This window comes from Oncorhynchus mykiss, chromosome 6, assembly GCF_013265735.2.
Source record: "Oncorhynchus mykiss isolate Arlee chromosome 6, USDA_OmykA_1.1, whole genome shotgun sequence".
Lineage (NCBI taxonomy): Eukaryota > Metazoa > Chordata > Actinopteri > Salmoniformes > Salmonidae > Oncorhynchus > Oncorhynchus mykiss.
In genome coordinates this window covers 85096801-85121035 of record NC_048570.1, presented here as the reverse complement: position 1 = coordinate 85121035, position 24235 = coordinate 85096801, and the positions used below count along the sequence as shown (strand labels likewise).

Genomic DNA, 24235 nt, shown 5'->3' with positions numbered 1-24235 from the left:
GCCCAACACTCTTAACCGCTAGGCTATATTCATAGGTTGCTTGTTATCCATTTTATAAATGGTACAATAGCGTTCATTTCACAGTGGCAGGCTGGCAGGAATCCAGCAGTGGATCCTAAATAAAAGCTATATTGGAATAATGAGGTAAGGTGTGGATAAGGTAAGCCATTAGTCCAAATCTCATTAAAGTATATCTAAGGCATATTCATTAGTAAAATTACTTTCATTTACTGTGGAATTTCAAAGTCATACCCCCTAAACCACATTTAGCCTATTCATTCTCTATGACTACCTCTGACCATAGTTGGCAAACAGCACAAACAGATCTGGGAACAGGCTACCCTTTCCCCTCAAACAGATCTGGGACCAGGCTACCCTTTCCCCTCAAACAGATCTGGGAACAGGCTACCCTTTCCCCTCAAACAGATCTGGGACCAGGCTACCCTTTCCCCTCAAACAGATCTGGGACCAGGCTACCCTTTCCCCTCAAACAGATCTGGGACCAGACTACCCTTTCCCCTCAAACAGATCTGGGACCAGGCTACCCTTTCCCCTCAAAGGCACAGCGTAGTAGCCTAGCCTAGCTGGTTGGTTTGTTTGGCCTGCGTAGAAAAACTCTTGTGGATTAACCAAAGCCTTTGGCTTTAGGATCTCCCATGCAGTCCAAACTGGCTTGACCTCTCTACTATCTCTCTCCCAACAGATGCACTGAGCCTAGCTAGGTAACATTTAAGTCACTTTCGGTCACCAAATGCAACAACTTGGCTGAGGCTCTCGCCCAGAGTGACATGTCAGTGTATATAGAGAGGTGGAACAACAGCAGGTACCACCAGCCAAACAGTCTATACACACTCACCGGACTCTACACCCTCATACACACTGATACTCCAACACACACATAACATGCACACATTTATACTGACTACACACACACACACACACATACAATCTTCATTTACACGACTGCTACTCTGTTTATCATACTTCCTGATGCCTAGTCCGCTTACCACTATAAATATCTACCTCTATCACCCCAGTATCCCTGCACATTTTAACTTTCTTACTTTCTTGTGTTCTTCTTGTTTTTATTTCTTGTGTGTTTTTGTTCTACCTTATGTTAGTTTTAGTGCTACATTGATATTGATTACTGCATTGTTGGGTTTGGAGTTCGCAAGAAAGGCATTTCACTGTACTTGTGCACATGACATTAAAACGTGAAACTTTCAACTTAATTGAAACAGAAGATTTACTTTTGATTGAGTCGAACATGAATTCAAAGGGAGATCAACAAAATGAAATGTGAAATCAACAAAACTTTTAAAAACGTATTCGAGATTGGTGTCCCGTCCATGGGATGGTTAAGCTAATGTAGGCAAATGTGATTACCATGAGGTTGTAAGTAACAAGAACATTTCCCAGGACATAGACATATCTGATATTGGCAGAAACCTTCAATTATTTTTAATCTAACTGCACTGTCCAATTTACTGTAGCTATTACAGTGACTTCCGGCGCCGACAGAGATGGCCGCCTCGCTTCGCGTTCCTAGGAAACTATGCAGTTTTTTGTTTTTTTACGTGTTATTTCTTACATTAGTACCCCAGGTCATCTTAGGTTTCATTACATACAGTCGAGAAGAACTACTGAATATAAGATCAGCATCAACTCACCATCAGTACGACCAAGAATATGTTTTTCGCGACGCGGATCCTGTGTTCTGCCTTACAAACAGGACAACGGAGTGGATCCTATGCAGCGACCCAAAAAACGACTCCGAAAGAGAGGGAAACGAGGCGGTCTTCTGGTCAGACTCCGGAGACGGGCACAGCGCGCACCACTCCCTAGCATTCTTCTTGCCAATGTCCAGTCTCTTGACAACAAGGTTGATGAAATCCGAGCAAGGGTAGCATTCCAGAGGGACATCAGAGACTGTAACGTTCTTTGCTTCACGGAAACGTGGCTTACTGGAGAGACGCTATCCGAAGCGGTGCAGCCAACAGGTTTCTCCACGCATCGCGCAGACAGGAAAAAACATCTTTCTGGGAAAAAGAGGGGCGGGGGCGTATGCCTTATGACTAACGTGACATGGTGCGATGAAAGAAACATACAGGAACTCAAATCCTTCTGTTCACCTGATTTAGAATTCCTCACAATCAAATGTAGACCGCATTATCTACCAAGAGAATTCTCTTCGATTATAATCACAGCCGTATATATCCCCCCCCAAGCAGACACATCAATGGCTCTGAACAAACTTTATTTAACTCTCTGCAAACTGGAAACAATTTATCCGGAGGCTGCATTCATTGTAGCTGGGGATTTTAACAAGGCTAATCTGAAAACAAGACTCCCCAAATTTTATCAGCATATCGATTGCGCAACCAGGGGAGGAAAGACCTTGGACCATTGTTACTCTAACTTCCGCGACGCATATAAGGCCCTGCCCCGCCCCCCTTTCGGAAAAGCTGACCACGACTCCATTTTGTTGATCCCTGCCTACAGACAGAAACTAAAACAAGAGGCTCCCACGCTGAGGTCTGTCCAACGCTGGTCCGACCAAGCTGACTCCACACTCCAAGACTGCTTCCATCACGTGGACTGGGAGATGTTTCGTATTGCGTCAGATAACAACATTGACGAATACGCTGATTCGGTGTGCGAGTTCATTAGAACGTGCGTTGAAGATGTCGTTCCCATAGCAACGATTAAAACATTCCCTAACCAGAAACCGTGGATTGATGGCAGCATTCGTGTGAAACTGAAAGCGCGAACCACTGCTTTTAATCAGGGCAAGGTGTCTGGTAACATGACCGAATACAAACAGTGCAGCTATTCCCTCCGCAAGGCTATCAAACAAGCTAAGCGCCAGTACAGAGACAAAGTAGAATCTCAATTCAACGGCTCAGACACAAGAGGCATGTGGCAGGGTCTACAGTCAATCACGGACTACAGGAAGAAACCCAGCCCAGTCACGGACCAGGATGTCTTGCTCCCAGGCAGACTAAATAACTTTTTTGCCCGCTTTGAGGACAATACAGTGCCACTGACACGGCCTGCAACGAAAACATGCGGTCTCTCCTTCACTGCAGCCGAGGTGAGTAAGACATTTAAACGTGTTAACCCTCGCAAGGCTGCAGGCCCAGATGGCATCCCCAGCCGCGCCCTCAGAGCATGCGCAGACCAGCTGGCCGGTGTGTTTACGGACATATTCAATCAATCCCTATACCAGTCTGCTGTTCCCACATGCTTCAAGAGGGCCACCATTGTTCCTGTTCCCAAGAAAGCTAAGGTAACTGAGCTAAATGACTACCGCCCCGTAGCACTCACATCCGTCATCATGAAGTGCTTTGAGAGACTAGTCAAGGACCATATCACCTCCACCCTACCTGACACCCTAGACCCACTCCAATTTGCTTACCGCCCAAATAGGTCTACAGACGATGCAATCTCAACCACACTGCACACTGCCCTAACCCATCTGGACAAGAGGAATACCTATGTGAGAATGCTGTTCATCGACTACAGCTCGGCATTCAACACCATAGTACCCTCCAAGCTCGTCATCAAGCTCGAGACCCTGGGTCTCGACCCCGCCCTGTGCAACTGGGTACTGGACTTCCTGACGGGCCGCCCCCAGGTGGTGAGGGTAGGCAACAACATCTCCTCCCCGCTGATCCTCAACACTGGGGCCCCACAAGGTTGCGTTCTGAGCCCTCTCCTGTACTCCCTGTTCACCCACGACAGCGTGGCCACGCACGCCTCCAACTCAATCATCAAGTTTGCGGACGACACAACAGTGGTAGGCTTGATTACCAACAACGATGAGACGGCCTACAGGGAGGAGGTGAGGGCCCTCGGAGTGTGGTGTCAGGAAAACAACCTCACACTCAACGTCAACAAAACTAAGGAGATGATTGTGGACTTCAGGAAACAGCAGAGGGAACACCCCCCTATCCACATCGATGGAACAGTAGTGGAGAGGGTAGCAAGTTTTAAGTTCCTCGGCATACACATCACAGACAAACTGAATTGGTCCACTCACACAGACAGCATCGTGAAGAAGGCGCAGCAGCGCCTCTTCAACCTCAGGAGGCTGAAGAAATTCGGCTTGTCACCAAAAGCACTCACAAACTTCTACAGATGCACAATCGAGAGCATCCTGGCGGGCTGTATCACCGCCTGGTATGGCAACTGCACCGCCCTCAACCGTAAGGCTCTCCAGAGGGTAGTGAGGTCTGCACAACGCATCACCGGGGGCAAACTACCTGCCCTCCAGGACACCTACACCACCCGATGTCACAGGAAGGCCATAAAGATCATCAAGGACATCAACCACCCGAGCCACTGCCTGTTCACCCCGCTATCATCCAGAAGGCGAGGTCAGTACAGGTGCATCAAAGCTGGGACCGAGAGACTGAAAAACAGCTTCTATCTCAAGGCCATCAGACTGTTAAACAGCCACCACTAACACTGAGTGGCTGCTGCCAACACACTGACACTGACTCAACTCCAGCCACTTTAATAATGGGAATTGATGGGAAATGATGTAAATATATCACTAGCCACTTTAAACAATGCTACCTTATATAAATGTTACTTACCCTACATTATTCATCTCATATGCATACGTATATACTGTACTCTATATCATCGACGGTATCCTTATGTAATACATGTATCACTAGCCACTTTATACTATACTATGCCACTTTGTTTACATACTCATCTCATTTGTACATACTGTACCCGATACCATCTACTGTATCTTGCCTATGCTGCTCTGTACCATCACTCATTCATATATCCTTATGTACATATTCTTTATCCCCTTACACTGTGTACAAGACAGTAGTTTTGGAATTGTTAGTTAGATTACTTGTTATTACTGCATTGTCGGAACTAGAAGCACAAGCATTTCGCTACACTCGCATTAACATCTGCTAACCATGTGTATGTGACAAATAAAATTTGATTTGATTTGATTTGAAAGAATACCATTCTATTGTTTGAGGAGAAGGAGCACAATTCTGAACATGAAAAGTTATTAATAAACTAATTAGGCACATTTGGGCAGTCTTGATACAACATTTTGAACAGAAATACAATGGTTCATTGGCTCAGTCTGAAACTTTGCACATACACTGATGTCATCTAGTGGTCAAAATCTAAATTGCACCTGGGCTGGAAAATTGCATTATGGCCTTTCTCTTGCATTTCAAAGATGGTACAAACGAATGCTAAAGAACGGTTGGTTTTTTCTTGTATTATCTTTTACCAGATCTATTGTGTTATATTCTCCTACATTCATTTCACATTTCCACAAACTGCAAAGTGTTTCCTTACAAATGGTACCAAGAATATGCATATCCTTGCTTCAGGGCCTGAGCTACAGGCAATTAGATTTGGGTGTGTCATTTTACGGGAAAATTGGGGGGAAATAAATGAAAGTCCTTATGTTGATGACTTTTTGCAAATCCAATCAGATTTCTATGTAGATTCAACATTATCTCATAAAATGTTTGTTGAACTGATGTGGAAACAATGTTGATACAACCAGTTTGTGCCCAGCAGAATAGCGTGCAGGTCCCTGGCACATAGAGGTTGAGAAACCCTGACCTTGCCTGCTGTGTCCTTGTCCTCACTAACTCTTATTTGACCTAGATTGTTTGTGTGTATGATTCATATGTAGGTTACGTGTGATTTTTTGTAAAAATGTTTTTTTTTTTTATTACTTAGTTGTTTATGAATCAAAAATCAAACCAAACTTTATTTGTCATGAAATGCTTACTTACATGGTAAGGTCTACACTTGTTGTATTTGGTACATGTGACAAAGTTTGATTTGATTTTTGATTTAAAAACTTTTTTATTTTGGGTTATGATCGGGTAAACAATGTCTTCGTAAACAAACAATGTATAGCTTCAGAATATGGTAAAAGCTGTCATGTTGATCTCATTGACTGTCAGTCCTTGTATCCATTACTCTACATTTAACATTTGTTACAATTACAGTATACAGTCCCATCCCCCAGTTAATATCGGGGTTGCCGCTGGGCTGAAGCACAAATCCCTAACTGCCCCATTAAAAACGTATTATGAATCAAATCCCGTTAGCGGGATCGATTTGACAATATTCGGTGAAATTGCAGAGCGCAAAATTATTATTTTTTTTTTGAAATGTTTAACTTTCATACATTCACAAGTGCAATGCACCAAATTAAAGCTTAACCTCTTGTTAATCTAGCCACCGTGTCAGATTTCAAAAAGGCTTTACGGCAAAAGCAAACCGTGCGATTATCTGAGGACAGAGCCCAGCATACCAACACATGAAAATCAGATAACAACCCGCCAGGCGCGACACAAAACTCAGAAATAACGGTATAATTCAAGCCTTACCTTTGAAGAGCTTCTTATGTTGGCACTCCAATATGTCCCATAAACATCACAAATGGTCCTTTTGTTCGATTAATTCCGGCGTTATATCTCCAAAATTTGGATTCAGAAAAACACTGGTGCCAACTCGCCCAACACGACTACAAAATATCTAATAAGTTACCTATAAACTTGTTCCAAACATTTCAAACTTTCCTAATCCAACTTTAGGTATTTTAAAACGTAAATAATCAATCAAATTTAAGATGGGATAAACTGCATTCAACACATGACGAAAACAAAGTGAACCACGTTCCAGGTCACGTGCACCAAAACATTGGTGCACTAGGCTGGACCCTCGTTCTGAATAGCCCTACTTCTTCATTTCTCTAAAGAAAAATATCAACCAATTTCTAAAGACTATTGACATCTAGTGGAAGCAATAGGAACTGCAACCAAGTGCCACAGAAATCTAGGTTCCCAAAGAAAACCAATTGAAAACACAGTGAACTCAAAAAAAAATATTCCTGGATGGTTTGTCCTCGGGGTTTCACCAAGGAGTCTTGTTCTGAACACAGACCATGCAAGCGTCGACAAACGCGGTGATATCCGGAACCATGGTAGGGACCAAAAGCGTTGTCGCAAGTAATAAGTGGGTGGCCATCCGTTTGTGAGACTGCCCGGAAGGACCGTTCTCAGCTACAAAAGCGTCATCGTCCACTGGTCCCTGTAGCCAGTCCTGGCAAGCTCGCCATTTATGTTGTGGTAAATGACGTAAACCAGTTGATGAGGGGATTGTGTCACTGGAGCCAGGAGAATCCCAAAACCACGGGAATCTGAGGAGACTTGATGAGCAGAAATTGAATAGTCTCGCTGTGATCCCCTGACACCCGTAGGTTTAAAAAATGTATTTATTTAACCAGGTAGGCAAGTTGAGAATAAGTTCTCATTTACAATTGCGACCTGGCCAAGTTAAAGCAAAGCAGTTCGACACATACAACAACACAGAGTTACACATGGAGTAAAACAAACATACAGTCAATAATACAGTAGAAAAATAAGTCTATATACAATGTGAGCAAATGAGGTGAGATAAGGGAGGTAAAGGCAAAAAAAGGCAGTGGTGGTGAAGTAAATACAATATAACAAGTAAAACACTGGAATGGTAGATTTGCAGTGGAAGAATGTGCAAAGTAGAGATAGAAATAATGGGGTGAAAAGAGCAAAATAAATAAATACAGTAGGGGGAGAGGTAGTTGTTTGGGCAAAATCATAGATGGGCTATGTACAGGTGCAGTAATCTGTGAGCTGCTCTGACCGCTGGTGCTTAAAGCTAGTGAGGGAGATAAGTGTTTCCAGTTTCAGAGATTGTTGTAGTTCATTACAGTCATTGGCAGCAGAGAACTGGAAGGATAGGCGGAGGGGAGTGTAATTATGAGTGACCCATCCTATAGAGTGCCCGCCCAGCGCTCTAACATCCTTGGGAATGGAGAGGGGCTGAGTGGGGATGTTCAGCTCGGAAGTGACTCGGCTGTTGTCGAGATAATGGGAAAGATGGGCGACACCTGGAGGGAGGTGGAGACATTCACAAAGACAGGTGAAACAGATCAGGGTGTGACAGTTGTTCATCATTGCTAGACATGTTCAAGTCTTGCCATAGATTTTCAAGCCGATATAAATCAAAACTGTTACTAGGCCACTCAGGAACTTGTAATGTTTAGTGGTACATTTGGCCTTGTGTTTTAGGTTTTTGTTATGCTGAATGGTGAATTAGTCCCCCCAGTGTCTGTTGGAAAGCAGACTGAACCTCTAGGATTTTGTTATGCTGAATGGTGAATTAGTCCCCCCAGTGTCTGTTGGAAAGCAGACTGAACCTCTAGGATTTTGTTATGCTGAATGGTGAATTAGTCCCCCCAGTGTCTGTTGGAAAGCAGACTGAACCTCTAGGTTTTTGTTATGCTGAATGGTGAATTAGTCCCCCCAGTGTCTGTTGGAAAGCAGACTGAACCTCTAGGATTTTGTTATGCTGAATGGTGAATTAGTCCCCCCAGTGTCTGTTGGAAAGCAGACTGAACCTCTAGGATTTTGTTATGCTGAATGGTGAATTAGTCCCCCCAGTGTCTGTTGGAAAGCAGACTGAACCTCTAGGATTTTGTTATGCTGAATGGTGAATTAGTCCCCCCAGTGTCTGTTAGAAAGCAGACTGAACCTCTAGGATTTTGTTATGCTGAATGGTGAATTAGTCCCCCCAGTGTCTGTTGGAAAGCAGACTGAACCTCTAGGATTTTGTTATGCTGAATGGTGAATTAGTCCCCCCAGTGTCTGTTGGAAAGCAGACTGAACCTCTAGGATTTTGTTATGCTGAATGGTGAATTAGTCCCCCCAGTGTCTGTTGGAAAGCAGACTGAACCTCTAGGATTTTGTTATGCTGAATGGTGAATTAGTCCCCCCAGTGTCTGTTAGAAAGCAGACTGAACCTCTAGGATTTTGTTATGCTGAATGGTGAATTAGTCCCCCCAGTGTCTGTTGGAAAGCAGACTGAACCTCTAGGTTTTTGTTATGCTGAATGGTGAATTAGTCCCCCCAGTGTCTGTTGGAAAGCAGACTGAACCTCTAGGATTTTGCATGTGCTTAGCTGTATTCCATTGTTTTCAACAACAAAAAACTCCCTAGTCCTTGCCAATGACAATGACATGATGCAGCCACCACCATGCTTGAAAATATGAAGAGTGTTACTCAGTGATGTGTTGTGTTGGATTTTCCCTAAACATAACATAACGCTTTGTATACAGGACAAAAAGTACATTTCTTTGACATATTTTTTTCAGTATTACTTAAGTGCAAACCTCTTGCAAACAGGATGCATGTTTTGTGAGCCCTTCAGAACAGCCAGAAACAACCAACAAAAAAGTACTTCATATATTTAATATATCTTGTCATTTAAAGTAATGTCACAATAATCTTGGCCAGCCATCAGTGTTTCTGAGTCATATTGCAGAGTGGAGAATCAAGATGTTCTACTCTTGTAAGAATAGATTGTTACAGAGCAAGCTGATGAGAATTATAGCAAACTGTCACTCTCCTCTCCTATCCTTGTTAAACCATGGGAGCTGTTTGCAATGGAGGTGTTAAGGAATGTACCTGTAAAAATACAGCTCCGTTCAGCTAAACCTGCTACTAGTTTTTTACAGGTTACGTAACGAGGTTTCAGACTGGGTTTTTAGTGGTAAAAATGTACTTTTCTTTTTACCTCCTACCCCTTTCAAATATACAAAAAAGGTGGACCTTGATCCAACACCTGCCGCTTATTCAAACCAACCTTGTAACTGCATGTGCCTTACGCACATGGGCGAGTCAGTGCCTCATTCATTTTTGCACCCCAAATAAGTTATCCTGCAAATCTATGCCATCGTGGCATGTTAGAAATGCCCTCTTTCTGCTCATCATAAATGCAATGTTTGGTGACCTTATCAATGAACGAGCAGGCTGATTTCTTCCACTCCTGTCGATAAAGTAAATGTTATTAATAGCCATACCAATGTTTGAGCTTCTTAATAAATGAGTGATGTGTCAAAACACCTGGGTCAAATTGACAGAAAAGTGGTTTTAATGGTTGATGCAGCATGATCATGTTGATGTGGTAGAGTAAAGTAACATTAGTACAATGTTGACTCAACCAATGTTTGCAAGCAAGATGGAAAGTCCAGAATACATAAATAGCTTTTATATATTCTTGATAAAACAGATATGTATGAAAATAACATTAAAAAAAGGTGACATTCTGTACTGTATTCATAATTTGATCTCAAATTCAAAATGCTGAAGTACACAGTTTAATGTAAAAATTTAGCTTCAGTGGTTAAGGTAAGGGTAAGGCTTTGGGATGGGTAAGGGTAAGGGTTAAGGTAAGGGTTTGGGATGGGTTAAAACAAAACAATATTACAAAACAATTGCCTTACCACTGGGATTGAACCTGCAATCCTCTGACCTGTACATCGCTGTTTAAACCCGTCATCAACCACATCCCAAAAGTCCTAGCTCATTGTGAACCTACTAGGCATATAGGCTCTCGCGTTGCCCCTAGTAGATGGTAGGAAATGGCCATGGAAATAAAATTCCACTACATGCCATAATTTCACAATTTCAAATATGCCTAAATTCGCCGTAATCCACTAGAGTTTGGCCTGGATACGTTCTGTTACGAATGGAATAGTCATCATACAATATCATATGAATTGGAGGACTCATAGTATCATATGTCTTGCTCTGAGGCCAGGCTGCTTGTTGTGTTAGCATTTGTGGCTAACTATAGCAGCTTGCAGGTTATGTGTAGTAACGTAGCAGGTTAGGTGAACTAATGAAGCAGTTTAGATGAACTAGCATAGCAGGTTAGGATACTATGGTTAAGGTTGGGGTTGGAGAAGGGTTAGCTAACATGCTAAGTATTTGCAAAACACTTGTGGTTAGCTAAAGTTGCTAACTTGCTAAAATGCTAAAGTTGTCCTCAAAACAATCCAAACATGCACTGCTGATTGCCCCTTTAAGTAACCAGACCATTCGTACATATCTTGTGTTTTGGAGGTACACAAGAAAACGTCATGTCCTTTGTATGGCTCTGAGGCCATACTGACACAAATGACAAAAGAAAAGAAATATGCCACCTACAAACATAAATGAATCACACCCTTTTGTTTGCAAGGACCAGCTCCTTTGAAGTATAGATACAAATAGGGCAGGTTTCCCCGGAAACAGATCAGGCATAGTCCTGTACTAAAAAGCTATTTAAATGGACATGCTTCATAATTCAGGAATAAGTGTAATCTGTGTCCTGGAAACCCGCCCATAGGCTTTCAGATAGAACACATCAATTAAACATTTCTGTGGGTAGATTACCATTTTTAATTGTTTATGTTAGTCATACCCAGTGAAAATCTGAGGTAAGGAGAAACTTCAGCATTTTTCAACTTCATATGCATCATCTCTAGCACCACCCCAACATCAACATAAATGAAAATGGTGCATTTCTATGTTTTGTTGTTAAAAAATATTGAGAAAGATAAGTGTTTCCAATGACATCATCGATGTGCATCGTGTCATTTTGACCAATTGTGAGTATGCATTGCCTACTAATTGGCTGATGATGTCATTGGAAACACTTATCTTTCTCAATATTTTTTACTACAAAACAAATAAACGTGCCGTTTTGACACATGTTGACGTTGGGGGGGTGCTGAAGATTTTTTAAATTTCCCTTTAAGCGTAAAAACAGATGAGAACTTTGATTACTTCAATACATTTGACACACACTCACCTCCACATGCACAGTATTTGGACAGTGAAGCAATTTTTATTTTTATTGTCTCTACACTCCAGCACTTTGGATTTGAGATCAGTAAAGAACATCACCTTTAATTTTTATACATATCTGTTTTACCGTTTAGCAATGAAGACACTTTATGTTCGTCTGGGTACCAGTATTTTTAGCTAACACTCCACTGCACATTTGGCAAATCACAGGAGTAGCAAGGAGTAGAATGTATGGCTGAACAGAGACGGCAACTGGGCTAACTTTACACATCTAGTCCTCCCATTTGAGGAAGTCATAAATATTTGGACAAATTAACTTAAAGTGTATTAAAGTAGTCAAAAGTTTAGTATTTGGTCCCATATTCCTTTCACTCAGTGACTACATCAATCTTTTGACTCTACACACTTGTTGAATGCATTTGCAGTTTGTGTTGGGTTATATTTTTCCCAATAGGAACTGAATGATGAATAATGTATTGTGTCATTTTGGAGTCACTTTTACTGTAAGTAGGAATAGAAGATGTTTCGGGAAAACTTTTACATGAATGTGGATTTTACCATGATTATGGATAATCATAAATTAATTGTGAATAATGATGTGTGAAAGTTACAGAGGCACAAACATCATACCCCCAAAATAAATTATATTATTGGTAATGGTGAAAGGTTTTATTGCAGCCTCTGTAATCTTATCACTCATCATTATTCATGATTTTTCTTAATCATTACGTTATCAGGATTAATTTTGAAGTGTTCAGGAACATCTTATCTACTCCAGTCATCATTTACCATTCAGTTCCTATTGGGTAAAACATAATCCAAAACACACAAAAATGCATCCAACGAGATTGTAGTCACAAGCGGGATGTAGTCATTACATGCTAAGAATATGGGACCAAATACTACACTTTTGAGGGGAGGACAGCTCATGTTTTTCCAAGTGTTTGATACCATTCCATTGACACCATTCCAGCCATTATTATGAGCCATCCTCCATTCAGTAGCCACTGGTAGGCACTAGCTACACTGCCTTCAGAACATTCACACCCCTTGAATCCTTCTAAAACATGTTGTGTTACAGCCCACATTTAAAATATATTGAATTTAGACTTATCACTGGCCTACACACAATACCCCATGTCAAGTCAAATCTTATTGGTCACATACACATGGCTAGCAGATGTTAATGCGAGTGTAGCAAAATGCTTGTGCTTCTAGTTCCGACAATGCAGTAATATCTAACAAGTAATCTAACATATTCACGACTACCTTATACATCGTTCTGCCCCTGAACAAGGCAGTTAACGCACTGTTCCTAGGCCGTCATTGAAAATAAAAATTTGTTCTTAACTGACTTGTCTAGTTAAATAAAGGTTTAAAAAATGGAACGGGATGAATAGAATATGTACATATAAATATATGGATGAGCGATGGCCGTGCAGCATAGGCAGTAGACGGTATAGAATACAGTATATACATATGAGATGATTAATGTAGGATATGTCGACATTCTTAAAGTGACTAGTGATACCTTTATTAAATGTATTAAAACGTCAGATTTGTCTGTATGTTGACAGCAGCCACTCTGGCAGTGATGGCAGATTTGTCTGTATGTTGGCAGCAGCCACTCTGGCAGTGATGGCGGATTTTCTGGTCTAACAATGTAAGAAATATAACAAAAAAATGACTGCAGTTTCCTAAGGACCTGAAGCGAGGCGACCATCTCTGTCGGCGCCATCTTACTGTTGATGTCGAAGTGGAACTATGTTATTACAAATGTAACATTTAAAGCTGAAATTTTTGGAGTCAAGTATTCAATCCCTTTGTTATTGCAAGCCTAAATAAGTTCAGGAGTAAAAATGTGCATAAGTTGCATGGACTCACTCTGTGTGCAATAACAAGTCTCATATTTTAAAAAATCCACTGATCAATAAAATATACCACACCATTTTAAAGTGAAATAAAAATCTGGAAATGTATTAACAAATGTATGACTGTATTGGATAAGACTGTATAGACATCAGTTTATTCTGGAGCAGTAATCATTGGTTGCATCGTTTTGTAAAAAAATGTTTATTGTATTTTCATTTCTCAAAATAACTCAAAATGGCATTACATGCATGCTCAACAAATATAAACTTACAAATCAAGCAAGACTTGAGACATGAGATCCGCATAAAACCATCATGATCCGTTAACCGGTGAGTCTTCATCCATATCATCGTCCTCAGACTCATCTTCCTCAGACTCTTGTTTTTCACCCTCCTCCCCCTCTTCTTTCTCCTCCACTTTTTCCTTTTCTACCTCCACCTCCTTGACATCTACCTCCTCCACCTTTCCCTGTACCTCCTCCACCACATCCTCTTCCATCTCCTCCACTCCATTTCCTTCCTCTGTCTGTATCTCTCGTTGCATATGTACAACCCCGTTCTCCTCCTCTTCCTCTTCCACCTCCACCATTTCCGGGGGGACTGCAACAAGAGAAATAAAGTCCTGAAACAGTCAAAGAACCATATATGCAAACCCCTCTGCCCCATAATGCTGTTTACTTTGTCCATCGGTGGCTCATTTAAATACTCAGACAACGCAGGACATGACAGACACACAGTACATGCCTTGGACATGCCATATGGAGAAGATCTAGTCGCCTGTACACACCTTGTCTGACCTCCCGTCCGGGGATCTGGCCAGCCTGCAGCATCCCCTTCAACCTCTCCACCTCGGCCAGAGACGAGGCGTTAGCTATTGCATTCTGGGTAGGGCACAGAACAAATGTATTAGTTCATACATACAGAACCATTACATTAGATGGGCATTTCGGTTGTGATGAACAGACTCTTTTTGAAAGAACCATTAGAGTAGATTGCCAGTCCCATTACATTCATTTGTTTAGCAGACCATAAATTGACCATTAAAATTGTGAACATTACATCAGGTCAATGGAATAGTGGTATAGAAACTGAGCTGTCCACGCCATAGTGTGTCACTGTCTGAAAACAATGACGTAGGTCTAATCCATGTGTTGCAATGAGTTTGAACACACAATCTGTGGAATGAACAAACTACACAGCGAGTGTACATTTTCTGGTGCTAAATAAAATGTATAAATAAATTATGAAGTGCCTTGATCGCTTCCACGTCAGCGGGAGACGGTCCCATCTTCTTCTTCTCAGGCTGCTGCACGGCAGCTCCGGGGGTGAACCTGAGAACGCACACCAGCAGAGTTAGAGAGAACATGGAGGGGATGGGTGCTTCTCTAGCCTCTCAACCAGTGTAGTATCTCAGGTGTAGTATCTTTTCTTATTGAGTCAAATAAACTGATACGACAGGAAATGCCATTGAGACGGCGCTCCTAAGAAACACTGTTGCATGGGGGGTGTTCACAGTAGTTGGGTCAACACATATTTAGATACTCCAGTTGCTACGCAACACCCCATCTACAAGAGTGATCGGTGGTGCAGATAGTCCAATTCTAGAGTGTTCCGGTGATTGTCCGACACCCCCACCAGCCAGTGTCCAGTGATTCTAAGGAGCTGCCGTCCGACAGGGACTTTCATCTTACGTTTTGGTCCGCTTGGCAATATCCTTTGCAAGCTGAGCACCTCGTTTGCCCTTGAACATTTTCTCCGCCTCCTGACGCTCCTATGGTAATACATCACAGTTAAAGTGAGAGCTTTTCCAATCAGACAACGACACCTTCACGAGAAGGATGGACAGAGGTTTGGGAAAAACATACAAATACAGCACTTTCTGTATGGAAGACAGAGCTCTCCTATACAATTCCTTCTATTCTGCAGGCTTCTTTATCATTGCACTGCAAAGATGAAAAACTAGGGCCTTCGTAGGCCAAGTCCAACGGTATGTGATTGTTTGCCCTGACTAAAGGCCTACATCATTACAAAAAACAACGTTGTTTCATACAACCTGACCTGTGTTATAAATGACCACCCTTTGGACCTGGTAATGACAACGCTTTTCTATATTTAGTTTCTGAACGATGGCATGCACTTACCTTTAACTTGACCTTCTGGAAGTCAAGCACGTGAATCTGGGGAATTTTGTTGATGACATAGAGCCTGTAGTGTTTCTTGTTGGTCACTGGATTCCTTAGGAGACTGAGATGTCATAAAATCAGAGATTACGATATTGACTCACAAAACACAGGATTTAGGTGCACAAATATAGCAACTCATCTTGTCCTGCAATTTACAGTGAAATTAATGCATGAATCTGACTTAACTAGGTGTTGTAGTAGAGGCAAGTATTGATCATGAGATACCTGAGAAGGGTCAATGTCTTCACTGAGGCTAGCGGATCCAAATCACCCTGGAGGTAAAAGCACATTTAAAAACATGCCAACACATTAAAAACAAATCGATGGTTCAACCGCTGTAATTTAACGCAGGAGCACACTCATGTCACAAATATTGCTAAATAACAGCACAGGTCATATTTTTCCAATCAACAACATGCGTAAGTAAAATGCTCCCAATCAGTAATTATTTTAAAAGATCTGATCAGATAAGGCCTTGACCGATTCACTGATGAGATGTGTGATAACTCACCAATTCCTGGATGTTGTTGCTTGTGAGGATCAGCTCCCTCATACTCGGCAATGCCTGTTCAAGGTTTTCACCAACACGACTGTGGGGAGCACACAAAACACAGTGATAGCTAGCTAGGAAGCTAACCTTAAAACGAATTCTAGCAATCCTAGACAACACAATTACTGCGAAAGTTACCATATTCTGTTGTTGTTCATGAGCAACGTTTTGAGCCTCTTGAGCAAAGGGAAGCCGTCCAGTTTTCTGATTTCATTGTCAGAGAAATCGATGGTATCAAACTGGTCAAGTGTAGCCCCAAGGTTTTCAAGTACAGGAATTTTGTAACCTAAATGAGAGCAGAGCATACCAGCATAAGGTTAGCCAGATAGTTTTGGTGGTGTAGCTAGCAGTTAGCAATCACTATCCATCAGTTATTACAGTGCGAAGGCCTAGCCAACCAGAGTTAGCTTTTCTAGCTAGCTAGCATGAAATGCGCAGGTTTATTTACCTCGCAGATCCAGCTCTCTGTCGCGCACGGGGTTTGTGTATTGAGCAGCCTGCTCAATTAGCTCTGCCGATAATTTTACCATATCGACGGCTAACTGGGAAAGCAAAAAAATGTAATAAGCGGGTTTCTTGATTTTAAAAAAAATCCAGTCCTTACAATGCTTTTTCAACACGCTGCCGCCCGGAAGTAAGTCTACTCCCACAATGCAACTCGGTGTAAACTAATAACTGGTCAAATTTAATCGAGCGCGCTCTAGCGCTGAGATCTTAATAGGTTCAATAAGTGTCTGATGATGACTGATAATCATTCAAAGACAACTGTCAGGATCTCACGGGGGTGACTATGTATTTGTCTAGAAGCTTTCCAGAACCTTATTCACTTGATAAGGGTTTCACCAGACCGAGATAGCTGCACATCTCTATTGCCCCTTCTTCTTCAGTCAGTGAGATCTGGAATCCTTGGGACGTCCCTACGCTAAACTTAACCCCGACCCTTACCCTAAACATTTAAAATGTAATCTTTAATGGGGCAGGGATGTCCCAAGGATCCCGGATCTTCTTGTAACTTTCTGGCGGACTAGATGCTTTCCGGCTTATTGCTGCCACCCACAGGTCAGTTTAGGTGTTATCCAACTGGTATTATCAGAGAGGAAGAGGCGAGATGATAATTGAGATTGCACGGTCAAACTACATCTCTTCATTTGGTTGAATTTGAGTAATTTAGCAGATGCTCTTATCCAGAGCAATTTACAGTAATGAGTACCTATATTTTCATATTGCTTCCTACTTGCCCCCCATGGGAATCAAACCCACAACCCAGGTGTTGCTAGTGCCATGCTCTACCAACTGAGCCACACACATATCAATAAGTGAGTGCAGTGATCTTTTGGTTTCTCAGTTATGGCAACTTATTTGAAAGTCACCTAGGCATAACATGTTTCTGAATTCCAATTAGATATCCTCTGTTCATATACAATGATAATCCCATTTAGCGTGTTATTTACCCGCAGGTAGGTTACTAATAGATTTTTCTCAGCTTCACCTCGCCCACAGGAAGTTAAGCAGGGCAACTTATCCTCATCTTTGCTATAATTGGGACCATTTCTTCCCTCTCTAATCCTCTGATGGTGTGGTCATCCTTTTATGTGTTATAAACAGACTGGTGCCTTAGCTCTGCAATTGTGTGCTTATTGTCTTTTAAAGGAGTAGTTAAATAATGGACATGGGTTCTGAGGGGGTATCCAGCGATCTGCTAGGTCAGCATCAAAGTGAAAGTGAAAGAAATTATTTCATCTTGAAGGGTAAGGAAGGGTGGGACCCACATTTAAGGGATTTTGATACTTTTTTAAAAAACTGTGTGGAGTGAATGAATGAATGTGTGTGGGACACTGATAGTGGAATATGTTGTGATGTGAAGATGAACATTGCCATGCACATTGCCATGCTGTCTGTCTCTCTTGTTTGTGATGCTGGGAATAACATCCCCATAACAGTTCAGTTCATCCTAAAAGATGACTCATGCACACAGGATCTACAGTATATGTACATTCAAATAAACCAGGTGTAATAGACTTACCGTGACATCATTGCTGATGAGTGTTGTCAACATTTCTGTTGTCTGTCTTGTCTTGCTGGTTACTGACAATACATGTGCAGAGGTAATTGTGCGTGTGGATGTAATCTTTTACAACGATAATGAACATACTAAACTGTATTAGTTTTACTAAGCTACCTGCCTTTCTTCTCTCTGGGATCTCTCTCTCTCTCTCTCTGTCCCACAGGTATGGGACACAGAGAGAGAAAACCCACAGACACTCAGCCCTCTGTGGAATGAGCTTGACGCGTGATTTAGAGGAAAGACATTTACTCCTCACCCAACAACAGTAATGATGGCATGACTGTGTGAGAGACGTCCTCATTAAAAAACTGCAGTGGATACAGAAACTATGAAGCTTTTCAACCAGACTGGAGAGACACAGAATCAGTCTCTTTCTACAGTATCTATTTCTATGCTCATTCCTCTCAGGGTCTGAAATGTTGAAGTGATTCACACCAAAGTTCAAAGGCGCAATATATTTGCCATTATTGGTTGTAATTTTCCTGAACCAAATATATTCAACTTTTACAAGTTGTGAAATGATTCACTGCCCTTGTCTAGTTTTTACATTTTCGCCTTAAATCAAAATAATACCAAATCTAAGATGTCTTGATTGCATTAGTATTGCTGTGCCACACCAAAATTATTTCAGGTGCAAACATTTCTTTAAGTTGAATGTACAATAACAGTAGTTCAAATCAGTCCACAGTAAATGATCCCCGCCTTTTCCAGGTCCCTCAACACATTTAAAAATGGGGGAAAACAGCATGTTAATGCAATATATTTAGTTTAGCTTTATTTTTACATTTAATGTAGACCAACAGAAAGAAGCATTATCACAAGATTTATCAGAACAGCCATATTCACTATTCATTAACCGAAAGGCTTTATAATCCAAATATGTGCATGCAACAAGGCAAAAACCATGGTTTATGACCCACTTTGTAATAATTGTGTTCTCTGAGAACCGCCAAAGGTTATTACTTTCTTGAAGTGAACTTTCACACAACCTGATGACTTACTGTTCAAGTGAAAACACTATGGGCTGGTTTCCTGGATAGAGATTATTAAACATAGTCCTGGACTAAAAAAGCATGCTCAATGGAGAATCTCCATTTAAATAGCCTTTTAGCCCAGGATGTTACATAATCTGTGCTGTCTGGGAATGTGAATCAATATTTTTGTGAAGTTAGATGTTCTGGTGATGTTTTAGACATTCAAACAAAGTGGACATGGAATCAGTAAAAATCACAAAACCTTCTAGGCTGAAATTGTTGCTATCTAAACATTTTGAGTTTGACTTGACTGAATATTCCAATATAGAGCATGTCACAAGTAAAAAAATATATATATAATTGCATTTGAATTATAAAGCAGATCCCACTGGGCACAGACGTTACATTTCTAGTTTTGATTATACTGTGGGTACATGTACTTCTGGCCTTGGGGATCCGGTTTTGAGTATTTGTCACTGGCAGAGTATTTTTGCATTTACAGCAAAGTAGGTGCCGTCTCCATACAATGCAGCTGCAAAAAAATATTTTGGACTTGTTATGAAATTCTCTAAACCTTTAAATCATTGCAGACTGTAGAGTAAATGCAGGAGAAAGCTTATTGCATTTGAATAGAAAATGTGCAAAAACATCATGCCAATATATACAGTGGGGAGAAGAAGTATTTGATACACTGCTGATTTTGCAGGTTTTCCTACTTACAAAGCATGTAGAGGTCTGTACTTTTTTTTAATCATAGATAAACTTCAACTGTGAAAGATGGAATCTAAAACAAACATCCAGAAAATCACATTGTATGATTTTTAAGTAATTAATTTGCATTTTATTGCATGACATAAGTATTTGATACATCAGAAAAGCAGAACTTAATATTTGGTACAGAAACCTTTGTTTGCAATTACAGAGATCATACGTTTCCTGTAGTTCTTGACCAGGTTTGCACACACTGCAGCAGGGATTTTGGCCCACTCCTCCCTACAGACCTTCTCCAGATCCTTCAGGTTTCGGGGCTGTCACTGGGCAATACGGACTTTCAGCTCCCTCCAAAGATTTTCTATTGGGTTCAGGTCTGGAGACTGGCTAGGCCACTCCAGGACCTTGAGATGCTTCTTATGGAGCGACTCTTTAGTTGCCCTGGCTGTGTGTTTCAGGTCGTTGTCATGCTGGAAGACCCAGCCACAACCCATCTTCAATGCTCTTACTGAGGGAAGGAGGTTGTTGGCTAACATCTCGCGATACATGGCCCCATCCATCCTCCCCTCAATACGGTGCAGTCGTCCTGTCCCCTTTGCAGAAAAACATCCCCAAAGAATGATGTTTCCACACCCGTGCTTCACGGTTGGGATGGTGTTCTTGGGGTTGTACTCATCCTTCTTCTTCTTCCAAACATGGTGAGTGGAGTTTAAACCCAAAAGCTCTATTTTTGTCTCATCAGACCACATGACCTTCTCCCATTCCTCCTCTGGATCATCCAGATGGTCATTGGCAAACTTCAGACGGGCCTGGACATGCGCTGGCTTGAACAGGGGGACCTTGCGTGCGCTGCAGGATTTTAATCCATGACGGTGTAGTGTGTTACTAACGGCGTAGTGTGTTACTAGTAACACACTACGCCGTCATGGATTAAAATCCTGCATTTTTTAAAAGCCTGTCACATCTGTGAATGTGGAATGTGTTTTGTTGGTTGATTGAAAAACAAGAAAACTTTAAAAAAAACTTTACATTTCATTTTTTTGGTTGAAAAAAATAATAATCTCCAGCACCATCACCTCCAACATCAACATGTGTAAACAACATCAACATGTTTAAACAGCAGGTATTTATTGCAGTCAAAAAGATAGAAGAAGATACATGTTACCAATGACAGAAACACTGCCATATTCTAGTGTGCATCATGTCATTGTAATACTGGAGTGGGCTAAATCATGGTCACACAGAGTGTTTCTTGGTAGTCTTCAAAAAATCTACTTCGAAAACAAAGGTATACACCTCACACAAATGGTTAAACACCTGTACCATGTCAGATATACAGTTGAAATGTATACCATTTTGAGTTTGCATCCCACACTATATACATCACAGACGACTGAGATATAACAAACCCGTTTAACTTTTCTTTTTCTTATTTTACTATTTGCTACATTGTAGAATAATAGTGAAGACATCAAAACTATGAAATAACACATGGAATCATGTACTAACCAAAAAACTGTTAAACAAATGAAAATATGTTTTAGATTTTAGATTCTTCAAAGTAGCCACCATTTGCCTCGATGACAGCTTTGCACACTTGGCATTCTCTCAACCAGCGTCACCTGTAATGCTTTTCCAACAGTCTTGAAGGAGTTCCCACATATACTGAGCACTTGATTGCTGCTTTTCCTTCACTCTGCAGTCCAACTTATCCCAAACCATCTCAACTGGGTTGAGGTTGAGTGATTGTTGATGCCAGGTCATCTGAGATCGTCGGTTCATCTACTCTGCGTCTCACAAAGAAGCGTTGGTTGGAACCAGAAAATCTCACATTTGGACTCATCAGACCGGTCTAATGTCCATAGCTTGTGTTTCTTGGCCCAAGCAGTCTTTTCTTCTTATTGGTGTCCTTTAGAAGTGGTTTCTTTGCAGCAATTCGACCATGAAGGCCTGATTCACACAGTCTCCTCTGACCAGTTGATGTTGAGATGTGACTGTTTCTTGAACTGCAAAAGGGCTGCAATCTAAGGCTGGTAACTCTAATGAACTTATCCTCTGCAGGAGAGGTAACTCTGGGTCTTCCTTTCCTGTGGTGGTCCTCATGGGAGCAGTTTCATCATAGCTCTTGATGGCTTTTGCGACTGCACTTGAAGAAACTTTCAAAGTTCTTTACATTTTCAGATTGACTTACCTTCAGGTCTTAAAGTAATGATGGACTGTCGTTTATCTTTGCTTATTGGAGCTGTTCTTGCCATAATATGGACTTGGTCGATTACCAAATAGTGCTATATTCTGTATACCCCATCTACCTTGTCACAACACAACTGATTGGATCAAACACATTAAGAAAGAAAGAAATTCCACAAATGAACTTTTAACAAGGCACACCTGTTTAATGTAAAGCATTCCAGGTGGCTACCTCATGAAGCTGGTGGAGAGAATGCCAAGTGTGTGCAAAGCTGTCTTCAAGGCAAAGGGTGGCTACTTTGAAGAATCTAGAATATACACTTTTTTGGTCACTTAATGATTCCATATGTGTTAATTCATGTAGAAAATAGTAAAAACAAAGAACAACCCTGGAATGAGTAGGTGTGTCCAAACTTTTGACTGGTACTGTATATATATATAAAATTATGTCATGCAATAAAATGCAAATTAACTACTTAATCATACCATGTGATTTTCTGGATTTTTGTTTTAGATTCCGTCTCTCACAGTTGAAGTGTACCTATGATAAAAACAATTATAGACCTCTACATGCTTTGTAAGTAGGAAAACCTACAAAATCGGCAGTGTATCAAATACTTGTTCTCCCCACTGTATATATACACTACTCAAAAAAATAAAAGGAACACTAAAATAACACATCCTAGATCTGAATGAATGAAATATTCTCATTAAATACTTTCTTTACATAGTTGAATGTGCTGACAACAAAATCACACAAAAATTATCAATGGAAATCAAATCAATGGAAATCAAATTTATCAACCCATGGAGGTCCTGATTTGGAGTCACACTCAAAATTAAAGTGGAAAACCACACTACAGGCCGATCCAACTTTGATGTAATGTCCTTAAAACAAGTCAAAATGAGGCTCAGTAGTGTGTGTGGCCTCCACGTGCCTGTATGACCTCCCTACAACGCCTGGGCATGCTCCTGATGAGGTGGCGGATGGTCTCCTGAGGGATCTCCACCTAGACCTGGACTAAAGCATCCGCCAACTCCTGGACAGTCTGTGGTGCAACGTGGCGTTGGTGGATGGAGCGAGACATGATGTCCCAGATGTGCTCAATTGGATTCATGTCTGGGGAACGGGCGGGCCAGTCCATAGCATCAATGCCCTCCTCTTGCAGGAACTGCTGACACACTCCAGCCACATGAGGTCTAGCATTGTCTTGCATTAGGAGGAACCCAGGGCCAATCGCACCAGCATATGGTCTCACAAGGCGTCTGAGAATCTCATCTCGGTACCTAATGGCAGTCAGGCTACCTCTGGCGAGCACATGGAGGGCTGTGCGGCCCCCCAAAGAAATGCCACCCCACACCATGACTGACCCACCGCCAAACCGGTCATGCTGGAGGATGTTGCAGGCAGCCGAACGTTCTCCACGGCGTCTCCAGACTCTGTCACGTCTGTCACATGTGCTCAGTGTGAACCTGCATTCATCTGTGAAGAGCACAGGGCGCCAGTGGCGAATTTGCCAATCTTGGTGTTCTCTGGCAAATGCCAAACGTCCTGCACGGTGTTGGGCTGTAAGCACAACCCCCACCTGTGGACGTCGGACTACCTGAGCCACTTGTGTGGGTTGTAGACTCCGTCTCATGCTACCACTAGAGTGAAAGCACCGCCAGCATTCAAAAGTGACCAAAACATCAGCCAGGAAGCATAGGAACTGAGAAGTGGTCTGTGGTCACCACCTGCAGAACCACTCCTTTATTGGGGGTGTCTTGCTAATTGCCTATAATTTCCACCTGTTGTCTATTCCATTTGCACAACAGCATGTGAAATGTATTGTCAATCAGTGTTGCTTCCTAAGTGGACAGTTTGATTTCACAGAAGTGTGATTGACTTGGAGTTACATTGTGTTGTTTAAGTGTTCCCTTTATTTTTTTGAGCAGTGTATATATAGCTTTTGGTAGTTGACTGCAGGAATGGCAAAGGGTACTTTAGTAAGAACATTGGGGGCATAAAGTAATAAA

General features: G+C 41.6%; 1 protein-coding gene across 1 annotated transcript; it reads right to left on the bottom strand.

The window, feature by feature from the left end:
* Window positions 1-13735: 13735 nt before the first annotated feature.
* On the bottom strand, window positions 13736-16888 carry LOC110506910 (U2 small nuclear ribonucleoprotein A'). Its single transcript, XM_036981275.1, has 9 exons — window positions 16731-16888; window positions 16421-16568; window positions 16244-16322; window positions 15958-16004; window positions 15691-15793; window positions 15241-15320; window positions 14802-14880; window positions 14337-14430; window positions 13736-14149 (listed from the first exon to the last, which is right to left on the bottom strand). The coding sequence occupies exons 1-9, from the start codon at window positions 16810-16812 to the stop codon at window positions 13863-13865; spliced, it is 999 nt and encodes a 332-aa protein (XP_036837170.1). The 5' UTR covers window positions 16813-16888; the 3' UTR covers window positions 13736-13862.
* Window positions 16889-24235: the final 7347 nt, after the last annotated feature.

Coding starts and splice junctions, on each gene's coding strand:
- LOC110506910 (XM_036981275.1), bottom strand. CDS start 16,812: ATGGTAAAATTATCGGCAGAGCTAATTGAGCAGGCTGCTCAATACACA. Junction 16,569..16,730: donor CAGAGAGCTGGATCTGCGAG/GTAAATAAACCT, acceptor GCTCTCATTTAG/GTTACAAAATTCCTGTACTT. Junction 15,321..15,690: donor TCCAGAAGGTCAAGTTAAAG/GTAAGTGCATGC, acceptor GTATTACCATAG/GAGCGTCAGGAGGCGGAGAA.